General features: G+C 41.1%; 1 protein-coding gene across 1 annotated transcript in view; it reads left to right on the top strand.

The window, feature by feature from the left end:
• The window catches only part of PDE11A (phosphodiesterase 11A), a 427,416-nt gene that overhangs the window by 387,693 nt on the left and 24,591 nt on the right, over nt 1-15,132 (top strand). Inside the window, exon 19 of the mRNA XM_086359943.1 lies at nt 2,116-2,199. Coding sequence (XP_086216069.1) covers nt 2,116-2,199 — 84 coding nt within the window. The remainder of the gene's footprint in view (nt 1-2,115; nt 2,200-15,132) is intronic.

Below are 15,132 nucleotides of genomic sequence, written 5' to 3'. Positions count from 1 at the left end.
TGCCTAAGTATTAGGGGATTTGGGGAAGAATGAAGAGAGATTGCTAATTGGTATGTGATTTTTTTTCCCCCTTGGAGCGATAAAAATGTTCTAAAATTGACTGTTGTAATGGTTGCACAGCTAATTGTGAATATTTTTAAAGTGAATTTAAAAAAAAAGTATATCCTATGCACCATAAAGAGTCATTAAACAAAAAAGAAAATTTCAGATAACATTGAGAACTATAGACAGGGTAAAACAGAATAATGTTTTTTAAATGGTTTTAAAACATTTAAATGTTTTTAAATCTTGGACATACTGAACCAAGATCCATGTAGTTCACAGAAACCAGCCCTTCCTCCAGCACGTTTCGCAGTGTTCTTGGAGTGCCTAGTCCTCCTTCTTGATATTTACATTCCACATGGCAGTCAAGGATGAGTGGGCCAGTGGGAGGCAGTGACCTTCTCCCTAATTTGGAAATACTTTCCTCAGCAACACCCTTATATCTTCTTGTGAGCCTCAGCAGTAAATGATTTGGGCCCCACCCAGTCTCACCTTTGTTCCTAAGTCTAAAGGATGCAGGACTTTTCAACATATATGGACCAAGGACATGTCACGAGTCTGCCCTCATGACCTATGTGAATACCAACATGATGTGGATGCCACATTTTATTTAGAAGAAAGACAAACCTACTGTAAGACAGTAAGGCGGAGCGGGGTTGCTTCTTAGACCCTGGCCTTACTCTTTAAGAATAAAGGAATTAGCCTTTACCTATCCCTGAGCTGGTCATGTCCGTGACACATTTGTTATAGCACCTGGAATCTGCAGCATACTTAATAATGTTATGACTCCTGCTTAATGCTTTACAGTAAAAGCCATTGTGTGGGTGTCATCTAAGTTAAAGACAATCTCATTTGTATCTGGGCAAAACATTTCATGTGTATGTATTTAAAATTTATTGATAAGTTGAATCTATACCTGAAAATATACCCTCTGGCAATAAAGTTTATATACATAAGTGAAAGTGAAGTCGCTCAGTTGTGTCTGACTCTTAGCGACCCCATGGACTACAGCCCACCAGGCCCTCCGTCCATGGGATCTTCCAGGCAAGAGTACTGGAGTGGGGTGCCATTGTCTTCTCCCTTAACAGCGGCTAGGCATATTATATTTACTTGGAGCTGGTATACTTGGTGACAGCCTTAGCGCTCTCGGACCCGGCGTGCTTGGCCAGCTCCCCAGGTAGCAGCAAGCGCACGGCGGTCTGGATCTCCCTGGATGTGATAGTCGAGCGCTTGTTGTAATGCTCGATGCCTCGCAAAAGAACAAAGGGAGGGACATTCCCACTGGAGTACACTGGGCAGAGTTTGTCCAAGGAATCCAATTTAGCCGTCCAGTGACAACTGAGTGTCTCTCCTTTTGTGTCTGCCCAACAGAAATATGTCACTTCTTTTTCTCAAAAATTTTCTAACATTAAAATATCATAAAGTTTAAAGGTTGGAAATGAGGAGAGAATGGGTACTTCCCCCCATTATCCATCCCTACCAGTTTCCTCCGACCATGGGATTTTCCAGGCAAGAATACTGGAGTGGGTTGCCATTTCCTTCTCCAATTATCCGTCTAGTGATAGATAAAAATTTAGGAATTTTTTAATGACAGGACCGTATTGAAAAACACACAAAATTGTCCCCACTCTGAAAAATTAACACAAATAGTTCCTATTTAAAATGACATTGCTTTTAAGGATCTTTTCCAATCTATCCCATACTCTCTCACTATAAAAATAAAAGCCTGCACTATTTTGTGGCAATAAAACATTCCCCCTTCCTTTGACTTGTACCCAGTTTTCAGTGACCTGATGACTTGATTTAGTGGCAGTTACCTATATCTGAAGACAGATTTTGGCCCCAAGGAGTTGCATGCTATAAAGTCCAAATAAATCCGCTTACAAATCTCATAAAAGAGGTGAAAATACCTTATTTCTCATCACAGATAAAGGAAAAGAAAGTACGTGTAAAGGTTGATTGTGATTTGTGAAGTGTTCAGTTGGTAAAAATCGGATCATTGTGGCAAATGTTTGACAAAGCACCTGTAAAGTCTCTGGTGTAATAAAGCAAGGCTCTCCTCCCCTATTCCAGGCTATTTTTGATCGGAACCGGAAGGATGAGCTGCCTCGGTTGCAACTGGAGTGGATTGATAGCATCTGTATGCCTTTGTATCAGGTAATCATGATCCAAGAGGGTCTGTGTGTCTTCACCGGGCCAGGAAGGAAAAGTGTATGTACCACGTTTTCAGAAGCATTGGTTTTAGGACACCCTCCCAGGGTATGTGTGTTGCCAGGAATGGTGGTTGCAGCTTATCTTTTCTCGGATTTCTGGTCAGTCCACTGAGAAGAGTGGGTACTCGGAACCCAAAGACCCGAGTTCTCCTTGGGCCTCAGCTCCCTCATCTATAAACCAGGTATCGTAATATTATCTCTCAGTATTTCTCAAATTGTGCCCCTAAGGAACAGAAATGTCCATCCATAGCTTAGTGAATATCTTATTAGAAAGAGGTCTCAGGCCCAATAATTGGGGCTTCCCTGTGGCTCAGACAGTAAAGAATCTGCCTGCAACACAGGAGACGTGGGTTCGATCCCTGGATCAGGAAGATCCCCTGGAGAAGGGACTGGCAACCCACTCCAGTATTCTTGCCTGGAGAATCCCATGGACAGAGGAGTCTGGCAGGCTACAGTCCATGGGGTCACAAAAAGTCAGACATAACTATCACTTTCACTTTCTTTTCCTGCACATTAAAATACTGAAGGCTTGGAAAAGGACTTCAGGAAAGAAACATGTTTAACCTTGATTAATTCTGAGTTTCTTAAACATTTGACCATGGACATCTCTTTCAGTTTTTTTACCATTTTTCTTTTACTTTTATTAATATCATGTGAGACTTGAGAGTTCCATGAAACATAGTTTTCTGCTTTGACCCTCTGGCCTGGGCCACAGGGTTTTGTAAAGCCTCTTCCATCTTAAATATCTGCCTCTGTCTGAGATGCGTGACAAACGGCAGCCACTGAACCCTGAGTGAGATGGTTTCCAACTCTGCTGTGTGGGCTTGAGACCCTGCTTCTGGCAAGGAGACAGTGTCACCAGCTCCGGATGTTCACACTCCACTCTCTGAGTAGGAGTAAAGCTGACATCAGTTAACACTCACACTTTAGTGCACACTGGCTTTTAATCCTACTTCTATGCATTTGCTTTCATGTGAAAAACCTGGTAAGTTCTTTACCCCCTACCTACCTCAATCAGCTTGAGCTGCTTTTTTGACTTCAGAGTGAGAAACGCATGCAGGGAAAGCAAAACGGCTTCATTTCTCACTCTAACTCCATTAAAAACACAGTATTGTTTTTTAAGGACTTCACAACCATTAAGTTTCAGGCTTATCTACCACTTCATTTCCAGCACTTTTAGGAACTGCTGAGCCCTGTCACATTATCCTAAAAAATAAAACAATATAGAATACTGTCTTGAAGATGGAAATGTAATTTTTAATGACTATAAACAACAAAAGTAATTTTTTTTGTTTTATATTATCCATTAAGTACATGATAGCATAAAATCAGAGAAGTAAAGCTTTAAAAGAATCTAAAATGAATTATTTTAATGATACATGGGACATAATGCTCTTTTATTTAAAAATGAAAGATTGGGTGAAATATCAAGAATAAGGTCTACATTATTATAAGAAGATCTTCACCTCTCTTTTCTCCCATCCACTTCTGCCATCCTCACTCCTCTGGTATCTCTGAATAAGCTGGGTTTCCAGGTGTAAGGCCTATAGCTGTTGGGTTAGGTATATCTTGCTTTGCGAAATTGACCTTGACTACCCATGTTGAATTATTTTTTAATTTTACTCACTTTCCTGTGCATTCTTAGGCAATAAATGAGATGAATTTCTTGCAATTAATAAATTCCTTTTACTGTGGGTAAAGCTTAGGTTGTTTTTGTATGGCTGATAAGTTTTTGGTGTTAGTCTGCAAAGCTACTTTGGAATGAAAGTAGCTTTCAACTCTACACAACCCTTCCTACAGGATTAGTTACCGTAAATGCTGGAAAGGACTCTTGTGTGTTTTTCCATGTTAATTTAAATGTTTCATTGCTGGTTCACAATCACCCGGGCTTATTTTTATACTTCCCATTAAATACTTTAAAATCTTCCGGTTAAAAAGTAAGTTATTTTGAATTTAAAATGAAAACAGCAGTTTCCAGAATTTAGGGGGTAATATTACCCCATCATATTATCTATCATTCCTGATTTTTCACATGTTTTACTTTACTACCTAGCTGTGATACTAGATACACTTGCTAATTTTATTCACAGGAAACTGACATATAGAAAGTTCAAGCGACGCTCCCACCAAATCAGATTGTGTCCCACTCATCTGTGGCCTTGGTTTCGCCGTAGTGGCCTTTCTGCTGCCTCATCTCACCTCTGTTGGATGTTCACCCATGATCTTTTCTTACTAAACCAAATGGGGAAAGTCATAGCATCTAAAGAGGAATGTGGAACAAGCTGTTTATAAAAGTTCATGTTCATACCTGCTGCTGTATCTTCTCAGTGAACAAAGCATGAAAGTCATGCTCTTTTTTCATCTTATTTTTTTAAAACCTCATGGATTTCATATAAATTCTTTACAATATTTATAAATTATATATATAGAATTTACATATATATTAATTTCTAGACAATTAATATATGTTTATATAGTCATATGAATACATATTTATATGAATATATAAATTGATCTAATTTTGAAATCAACATTCAAAAAGCCCTCAAACTGAAACCTTGTAGAGTGACTTTAATTACCCTCCTTGAGAATCCCTTTTTTGTCCCATCTTGAGCACCTGGATGTTTTTCATTATTTAACTAGATAATCTCGCATTAACTGTTGATGCTCCGCAATGGAAATGGAATCAGTCAGTGGAGAGGACTCACCATGAGTATGAAGACACAAAATCTTGAGGAAATGACTCACCAAGCATGGAAGATCCCTAATGTGAGGCTAGTAAAATGTCAAAATGTCTACAGGAATTCAGGTTGTTGCTGGAAGGTCAGTCTGGGTTTTTTAGTGGGGAAGAAAATCCCATGGACGAAGGAGCCTGGTACGCTGCAGTCCATGGGGTCGCTAAGAGTCGGACACGACTGAGCGACTTCACTTTCACTTTTCACTTTCATGCATTGGAGAAGGAAATGGCAACCCACTCCAGTGTTCTTGCCTGGAGAACCCCAGGGACGGGCGAGCCTGGTGGGCTGCCATCTATGGGGTCACACAGAGTCGGACACAACTGATGTGGCTTAGCAGCAGCAGCAGCAGCAGCAGCAGCAGCACTAATAAAGAGTCTGAGAGGATAAAGGCAAACGGGAAAGCATGAAGCTGACAGGAACCCCAAACTGTGAGAGATGACATCATCTTCCTCATTATGGAACATAAGAATGCAGTGTGGCTTTGCTGAGTTAGTCTGGGCAGAGGGCAAAATGATATGGAAGAGTAGCTCTGAGACCTTTTGATGGCCAGAGCCCTGACCCCAAGGTAGAGCAGGTTTGAGTGGCAAGAAACCTCACATAGAGCCTGAAGCAAACAGATACGTACATCATGATCAGAAACCTTCTTGCAGTCAGAGCAATTTAGAAAGATGAGGGCCATGAAGACAGAAGCCAATCAAACGCACTGTCTGGCTGAGGCTGCTGGATGCAGCCCCAGACAGGAAGGGGCTTGTGGAGGTGAAGATGGAGATGCAGCCCGGCAATAGATACAGATATGGTTCTAGGGCAGCTTTTTTACTTCATTGACTTCTACTGGGTAAAATCAGCTTAAGAGGGTTGTGCTTGGTCAAAATAGATGAAGCACTTTCCACTTCCACTCCAGTTTGCTGAGTTTTGTCTCTTCTCCAAACAAAGAGTAAATTATTAATACTCTGTGGTACCCGAAGGGCTATTTATTTGTGTGCCTAGGTGGGAACCCACAAAAGTACACTGGTAGATTTTGAATGTCCATTGCATCTAAAGTGGAAACTCTTACCTCTGAGACAACTTCAATTCCCAACTTGTGCTTATGCTGAAGGAAAACAATGAAACCCCCCAACCCCTCAAAATCTGTTCAACAGGAACTTTCCAGAGTAATCTAGTGATTGACTGAAAGTGACTGAAAGAAAATATATAAACATACCTCATAAAGTAATGGGTCGGGAAGGAACATGCAGAGAATAGTCCCAGACCCATGGATGGTTCTACAGTAGGGAGATGTGATGTGCTTAAATACACATTTATATGTGCACATAAAATTCTCTAGAACTTGCTCATCGTTTTAATCTTATGTTTCCAAACTTTTCCTTAAAAAAAAAAAGAAAAGAAAACGGTCGCAGAAGTCATGATTTATCTGTGACAGCATTTTAATCAGGAAGCATATAGGAAGCCAGGAGTGGGCAGGGAACCATCAAAGCGTGTTCCCCAAGAGAAGACTAAAGCCCTGGTTAGTTAGCTGTCCTAGCAGGGTATCTCGGAGGAACACATTGACATCTGATTCCCTCGCTTTCCGCTGTCTTTGCACCCTGCTGGGGATCCATTAGCCTGCTGCTCAACTTCTTTAGAGAAAGAAAAAACAAAACAAAAAAAAGAACGTAGGAAAAAAACCCCAGACACCATCAAACTTTGAAGTCATTGCTGCACCAGCCTTAGGGATAAACAGAAAACCTGATGTAGCAGCATCACACTGAGCCTGTCTTTGCAATAGCGGGCAAAGCTTTTGCCCTTCATTTTCATTCTCAACTAAGTCAAACTTCAGTGCACCTAGAATTTCAATGAGGCGCTATAAATCATTATAAATCTTCTGTGTGTTAAGGGTTGAGAGAGTTAATTTTTGTTATGAACATAATCAGATTTTCAGCTTATCCCAAACTGGCTCTTGATTTTGGAGTATTTGATCAACAACAACAACAACAAAAAAAGAGCTTGACCTGGCCAGGTTCTAGCTGGAATACTGATCTCCTGTAAAAGAAGATTTTGGCAAGATTTGTGAGAATGTCAAGGCATTTGTGCAACAGGCAGGGCTTCTGAAGTTAGGGTTATAGTAACTTCTGACTTTTTTTCTGCCTTCATTTGTCACGGTTGTTTTGGAAAATGCATTCCACCTGATGCAATTACTAACATGCTTTCTGAAAAGAAGGGAGGAAAAAAAATCTTTAAAATATAGTTCAAGTTGTAGAACCTGGAGTTAGAATTGATAAACTGGAAAAGTAAGGTGCTACACCAAGACAGCTTTTCTGGATACCAAGAAATGAACTTCAAAAACAACTCAATGTTCCCCAGATGGTTCATGCCTTGTGTTCAATTTAGAAAAAAAGAAAGAAAAAGTAGTGAGCTGCAGAGTGACTAGTTAGGACTCTCCTCTTAAAAGCCTACAAGGAATAGAATGTGGTTAAAGAGGGGAACAATTTTATCACATACTTAATAAAAGTAGAACACCACCCAAATCAGTTTCTTATAAATGTTTTCCTCTACGACATTTAGTATTCCTGTGAATGAGAGAAAGGAATAGTTAAGGCTAACTTCTTATTTGTCTCTACAAAGTGGGGGACATATGTGGAATGACATAACTCCAAAAACTCAGGAAGAAAGAAAAGGTGGAAGGGAGGGAAGAAGGAAAGAAGAGGAGGGAGGGAAGAAAATAACTTCCTATATTCTCTATAATTTATCTGGCTCCGCCTTCTCCTGGTGATGGGTTGGGAGTGTTCAGGGACTGATTTTAAAGCTTCTCAGTTCTTTCTGGTTAAAACAAGTCCTTAGGAAGACTAAAATGTGAATTGTCCTCAGTCAGAACCATTCCTTATCCCCAGCTGACGTCCAGGTGCTAGGGGAGCTTACCTGTCCTTGTCACGGTTCTGTGGCTGGGGAGTGAGAGGGACCGAGTGCCCCGGCTGCCTGCGGGGTCAGGGCTCTGGGTGTAATATGAGGTTGGTCTCTGGGACTGTGGGGTGGCTGCCACAAGCACTCCGTGCAGGGTCTGACTGCTGGCTCTGGCTGCCGCAGCTCTGGTCCATGCAGACCATGGTGAGCCGCCACCTGCTTCCTGGTCAGTGCTCATCGGCTGGTTCTCTGTCATCACTCAACCCCTGCAACAACCCCAGCTACTTTCTCTTCACCCTGCCGTCCACACAGCAGCTTTCTCAGTCCTTTCCAATATGCCACCTGGGTAGTGCCAGCTCATTCTAAGAACGTTCTGTCATTTTCCTGAATTGGGCTCTGAGATTCAAGAGATGAGCCTTCCCCTCATCTTCAGGGTTTGACCCCCCAAGGAACATGGAGCCAGGACACTCACATCTGATCTCATGGCCCCCCTTGGCCCCTCTCTCTCTTTCCTCTTCTCCCTCTCTCCTCCTCTCCTTTCTCTAAGACAGGAGTGGGAAGTTCATGAATTTCCTTTTCCTAGTCTGATGGGAACTCTCCTTGTATGGTCTCCTCTATGCTCCCCACACCAGAGCTTTGTAGTCACACTTGATGATCTGCTTTAGCCAGGCTTGGTTCTTAAGAGATAAGAGTTCTGAAATTTAGAAATCCCCTTTGTGGCTCAGATGGAGATGCAGGATACAGGATGCTTGGGGCTGGTGCACTGGGATGACCCAGAGGGATGGTACGGGGAGGGATGTGGGAAGGGGGTTCAGAATTGGGAACACGTGTACACCCGTGGCAGATTCGTGTTGATGTATGGCAAAACCAATACAATATTGTAAAGTAATTAGCCTCCAATTAAAATAAATAAATTTAAATTAAAAAAAAAAAGAATCTGTGTGCAATGCAGGAGACCAGGGTTTGATCCCTGGGGTGGGAAGATCCCCTGGAGAAGGGACTAGCCACCCACTCGAGTATTCTTGCCTGGAGGATCCCATAGACGGAGGAGCCTGGCGGGAGTCACAAACACTTTCACTTTCACTTTTCTCTCCGCACAAAACCAGCACTGAGACTTACTCTCTGAAACCTGAGTGATGAGAGCTTGCTGTTTTTAGCAGGGAGCCACCACTTGCTGAGAGGAGGAAAGTCTGCTGAGCTGATGGGTGGGGAGCCATGGGCGTCATGGTTCAAGTGGAACAAAAATATATTGGCTTGATATTTTCAAATTCTCCTCCTTGTTACACATAGGACAATGCTTTTTGATGCTATAACCCAGTCTGAGAGCTGATAGTAAAACCTGTTCAAATTTTTCTATGTATTATTCAGATCAGATCAGTCGCTCAGTCATGTCCGACTCTTTGCAACCCCATGAATCACAGCACGCCAGGCCTCCCTGTCCATCACCAACTCCTGGAGTTCACTCAGACTCACGTCCATCGAGTCAGTGATGCCATCCAGCCATCTCATCCTCTGTCGTCCCCTTCTCCTCTTGCCCCCAATCCCTCCCAGCATCAGAGTATTTTCCAATGAGTCAGCTCTTCACATGAGGTGGCCAAAGTACTGGAGTTTCAGCTTTAGCATCACTCCTTCCAAAGAAATCCCAGGGCTGATCTCCTTCAGAATGGACTGGTTGGATCTCCTTGCAGTCCAAGGGACTCTCAAGAGTCTTCTCCAACACCACAGTTCAAAAACATCAATTCTTTGGTGCTCAGCCTTCTTCACGGTCCAACTGTCACATCCATACATGACCACAGGAAAAACCATAGCCTTGACTAGACAGACCTTTGTTGGCAAAGTAATGTCTCTGCTTTTCAATACGCTATCTAGGTTGATCATAACTTTCCTTCCAAGGAGTAAGCATCTTTTAATTTCATGGCTGCAGTCACCATCTGCAGTGATTTTGGAGCCCAGAAAAATAAAGTCTGACACTGTTTCCACTGTTTCCCCATCGATTTCCCATGAAGTGATGGGACCAGATGCCATGATCTTCGTTTTCTGAATGTTGAGCTTTAAGCCAACGTTTTCACTCTCCACTTTCACTTTCATCAAGAGGCTTTTGAGTTCCTCTTGACTTTCTGCCATAAGGGTGGTGTCATCTGCATATCTGAGGTTATTGATATTTCTCCCGGCAATCTTGATTCCAGCTTGTCCTTCTTCCAGCCCAGCGTTTCTCATGATGTACTCTGCATATAAGTTAAATAAACAGGGTGACAATATACAGCCTTGACGTACTCCTTTTCCTATTTGGAACCACTCTGTTGTTCCATGTCCAATTCTAACTGTTGCTTCCTGACCTGCATACAAATTTCTCAAGAGGCAGGTTAGGTGGTCTGGTATTCCCATCTCTTTCAGAATTTCCCACAGTTTCTTGTGATCCACACAGTCAAAGGCTTTGGCATAGTCAATAAAGCAGAAATAGATGTTTTTCTGGAACTCTCTTCCTTTTTCCATGATCCAGTGGATGTTGGCAATTTGATCTCTGGTTCCTCTGCCTTTTCTAAAACCAGCTTGAACATCAGGAAGTTCACGGTTCACATATTGCTGAAGCCTGGCTTGGAGAATTTTGAGCATTACTTTACTAGCGTGTGAGATGAGTGCAATTGTGCGGTAGTTTGAGCATTCCTTGTCATTGCCTTTCTTTGGGATTGGAATGAAAACTGACCTATTCCAGTCCTGTGGCCACTGCTGAGTTTTCCAAATTTGCTGGCATATTGAGTGTAGCACTTTCACAGCATCATCTTTCAGGATTTGGAATAGCTCAACTGGAATTCCATCACCTCCACTAGCTTTGTTCGTAGTGATGCTTTCTAAGGCCCACTTGACTTCACATTCCAGGATGTCTGGCTCTAGGTCAGTGATCACACCATCGTGATTATCTGGGTCGTGAAGCTCTTTTTTGTACAGTTCTTCTGTGTATTCTTGCCATCTCTTCTGAATATCTTCTGCTTCTGTTAGGTCCATACCATTTCTGTCCTTTATCGAGCCCATCTTTGCATCAAATTTTCCTTTGGTATCTCTGATTTTCTTGAAGAGATCTCTAGTCTTTCCCATTCTGTTGTTTTCCTCTATTTCTTTGCATTGATCGCTGAAGAAGGCTTTCTTATCTCTTCTTGCTATTCTTTGGAACTCTGCATTCAGATGGAAGAGAAAATATACACATTCAAATGTATCAGTTTTATGAAGTTTATACCCTGTCTTCCAAACTTTTGCCAAAATGATTATTTAAAAAAAAAAAAAAAAACAACCACTATATCATGGTACTCTCCTGCTTAAAAACCTCAGATTACTACCACCATCTATAAGATACCTCCCAGACTCCTGGGTTAACCCTCTCATTCTGAGGCCCCTGCCTCTTGACCTCTTGTCACGTCACCCAGGCACTTTTTGCCCCAAAGCACAGGGCTCACAAACCCTTTCAGCTGTCTTCCTTTGACTTTGCTTATCCTTCCCTCCCTCTTCTTTTTGTCTGGAAGAAGTCACTCCAAACTGTCCCCTCCTCTGAGAAAGCTTTTCTCCCCTCAGCACTCTACCGATCTCTGTATAACTACATGTAACCCTCTGTGTTGTGGTCATCTTTCTGTCTGTCTTTTCTGTTTTCCTTCTGCATTAGATTAGTTTCCTGGAACCATCATAGTCCTGGTTCCCAGAACAGTGCCCAGTATATTCAAACCTCTATCAGCTGAATAAACGAGTGAAGAAACAGAAGGGAAAATAATGCAACACAGGACCACAGAATTAATAAGCAGTGGAATGTACGAAGTAGGGTTATAGTGTCATTTTAAATTATTATATATAAATACATAAAACCTTTCATCAGAGTGTGCACTGCTATATTCCTGCCCATAATCTGAAGTATATGGCCTATGCTATCTTTTTAGAGAGTGGTTTGGTTCTCATCATGGTTGAATTGGCCCTTAATTCTAATGTAAAAAGACCAGTTTATAGCCATGAATTTTTCAGAGCTTTAACTTTTTCAACTAGGAAATACATAAAATTTTCTCTGCTTCCAGCGTTGGCTGAAAATATAGTTATTTTAATATCCAAGTTAATAGGGAGAGCTAACACATGTACACAGATTTCAAGAAGTTTTATATATATACATACAATTTCATGAAGTTACAATACAATGAAACACTAAATTATCATGATTAAAATATAACTTTCCATTGACTTAGAAGACTTTTCAGATCCTCCAGTGCCTGACAGTTATCAAAACAAACATGAAATAGCAATGTGCTCTGCAGGACGAAGTGCTGAATAGCCGAGAGGGCGCATTATTAGAAGAACATTCACGTTCATGTCACGCCCTGCATCAGGCATGGTATGTGGCCAGTGAAGGCATCACACACCTTTGGCTATATCTCACGGTTCTTCCTGCATACCTGACATGCCAGACTGTTTGATTTTGGAGAAAGTCTTCCACCTCCAAAAAATGACCATGATTTGATAAAGCAACCAGCTCTGTGTACATTTTTTTTGTAAACAAAATGGACTTTGATTTATTTCAAGTAGCTTTTAAAAACCTTTTATTTATACAGTAGGACTCAATTTCTATTCATATGCATTTTATGAGCCCAAAACTGCCATCATGAATCTATATTAAATCTATATTAAAATGCTGGAATCTGGTTTAAAAAAAAAGGTTCTAATACACTCCCTAATAAGGCTTTTGAGGGTAGAATTTAAGATAAGATCTGATTCTTCCTATCCAGCTGACCAGCATAAATAACTCTTTTTAAAAGTGTTTCTGCTTTGAACTTATGAAGCTAAAAATCACTTAACCCCAAGTCCATACAAGGCTTGGAATGTTGTCTTAAGTTACTTTCCAGTTCCTCTAGAAAGCATATTTTAAATGCTGATTTACCTCTTCATGACCTCTCTTCTCCTAAGAAGAAAATGGAAAGAAGGAAGAAAGTAAGGGAGGAAAGGAGAGAGGGACGGAGTAAAGGAGGGAGGAAGGAAAGAAAAAAGGGTGGGGTGGGAAAGAGGGAGAAAGAAGAAAACTTTCATTTTTCACTAGGAAAAGAATCAAGTCCTTTTTTAAAGATTGATGTTTGCATTCTAGGGGTGCCTCTCCAAAATTTCTGCAATTTAATGTTCATTTGAAGGGTCAGCATTGTTTTTGCTCCTGGGAAGTGAGGCATGAAATAAACATAAAGTATTCTCATTATGCTGTTGCCAAACAGGTCCTCTATATTGTTTGAAATGTTTCCTAAGAGAATTCAAGGAGGCAATATCTGGATCCTCAGCTATCACTACTCTTATATTTAGTTATCAGAGCTGCAGCTGTAAGATATTAAATAAATCACTCAAGGCACATTGCCTCATCTTAACAAGCAGATGCTAAATGACAATGTGACCAGAGGGAGCCAGGCTCTCAACCTCATGTACAGTGACCATGGCAGCCCAACTGCTGTGCTCACTGTTTTTCATTATAGATGATAATTTAAAATGTTGAGTCTGTTAGGCAGTGTCTAAAACAAAGTTAAAGATGTCTATCAGACTGAGCTTTTGGAAAAGAATTTCAGTATTACAGTCCAGAAAGATACAAAGGTGTCCCTGTATATACTATCTCAGCAAGCAGACACCTGTTGAATACTGACTCTAGTGGCCACTGGATAAGGGCTTGCTTAAATTTTAAAGTTTACAAGCATTGTAATTTGACCCCAACTCTGTGAAGGAAGAAAATACTTCATTCTGGATCCTATAATATCTATGGTCTTAGTTTTATATAGGAGGAAATGAAAACCTACAGAAACTAACGGACTTAACCAGAGTGAAGCAGTTAGTACACAGCAGAGCCAAAATTTCAAAGCCAAGTCCTCTCAGCCTTATTTTGCTGCTTTTTCCCACCATACTGCCCCGAGGAAGTGAAAGGCAGCTCCATTTTTGTCCAGCAGAGCTGTACCTCAGAAACCTCCCATTTACAAAATAAAACTCTGAGTTCTTCAGAGAGGAGGATACAAGGACCTGAGTAGAGATTCTAGAGAGAGCAGTTCATGGAGTGCTGAATGAGCTAATAGGTTCTGTTTAGCTAGTTACCAGAGAAATACTTTCTCAGAAAGATTTTATGTTAAGTTGTCCTTGACCAAACACTTTGATCTGTGATGGAGTTGATGTTGCCAATTAACAACGGCAGATCGACCTCCCTAGTGTATTCCACACCCTTCTGGGAATTCCATTAATAAAATAACAAAGGAAAAAAATTGGAGGGGGGGTGGATTTTTAAAGATATAAACATTCTCGGGAAATGAAAAGAAGCTGGAAGAATTTTAAGGAACTCTGATAGAAAAAGCCTACCGTGCCTTGAACAGTCTGTAAGTAAGGATGTTAACAACCTGCTGTTGAGGACCCAGAAGGAAATCGAGGATGTCAGGAGAGAAAATATATATGGCCTCAGAGAATACCTAACTCCTCAAGAGCAGATTGTAGGGACAAGTCAGGACTCACGTTCTCTTCTTCCTGTGATGCCCCCTCAAGCTGTTGTCCACATGCAAACACATTTTCATCCAGGAACACCAGTGTATTCTGCTCTAGCCACTTAACATAAACTTCAAAATGTGTTTCCAAATGCCTAACATAATTTGCACATTATCCTTTGAAATGGCAGCCTAGAATTCCAAAGAGTGACTTGTCACAATTTATTCTATCATTTCCTACTTTTTTTGGTTGTTTTGTTGTTTTTCCTAATTGAGATAATTATAAAATGAGCACTTTTGTTCAATATTTTATTGACTTATTTAATGCTATTAAGTGTGGTTAGAAATAGTAATGTTGCATTCCTTAAAAAAAAAAAAAAGATATAAATTCTCAAAGACAATGGAATGTAAGAGGGCATAAAATATCCTCAAAATTGGAGGCTGGAAAGGAAGTTATGTCCCAGGATGGCTGCAGAAGGGAACATCAATAGGAAGAGAACTGATCTGTCTTTCAGAAGGAGTAGGCTCAGGATGGCAAGGGTCCAGTTCAGCCAGGAGGGAGTCTATTAATTTCCTACTGCTGCCTAACAAAATACAAGAAACTGGGTGGCTTAACACACCAGAAATCTACTCTCTCACAGTTCTGGAGACTAGAAGTCAGAAATCAAGGGGTCAGCAGGGCCAATTCTTTCTGGCAGCTCTGCAAGAAAATCCATTCCATACCTCTCTCCTGGCTTCTGGAGCCCTTGGCATTCCTTGGTATGCAGCTGTGTCACTTCCATATCCACCTCTGTCTTCACA

The sequence above is a fragment of the Bos grunniens genome, chromosome 2, assembly GCF_055505025.1.
Source record: "Bos grunniens cultivar Pamir isolate PY7600 chromosome 2, Bosgru_T2T1.0, whole genome shotgun sequence".
Taxonomy (NCBI): Eukaryota; Metazoa; Chordata; class Mammalia; order Artiodactyla; family Bovidae; genus Bos; species Bos grunniens.
The sequence above is the reverse complement of the archived record's forward strand: the minus strand, read 5'-3'. Positions and strand labels throughout refer to the sequence as shown.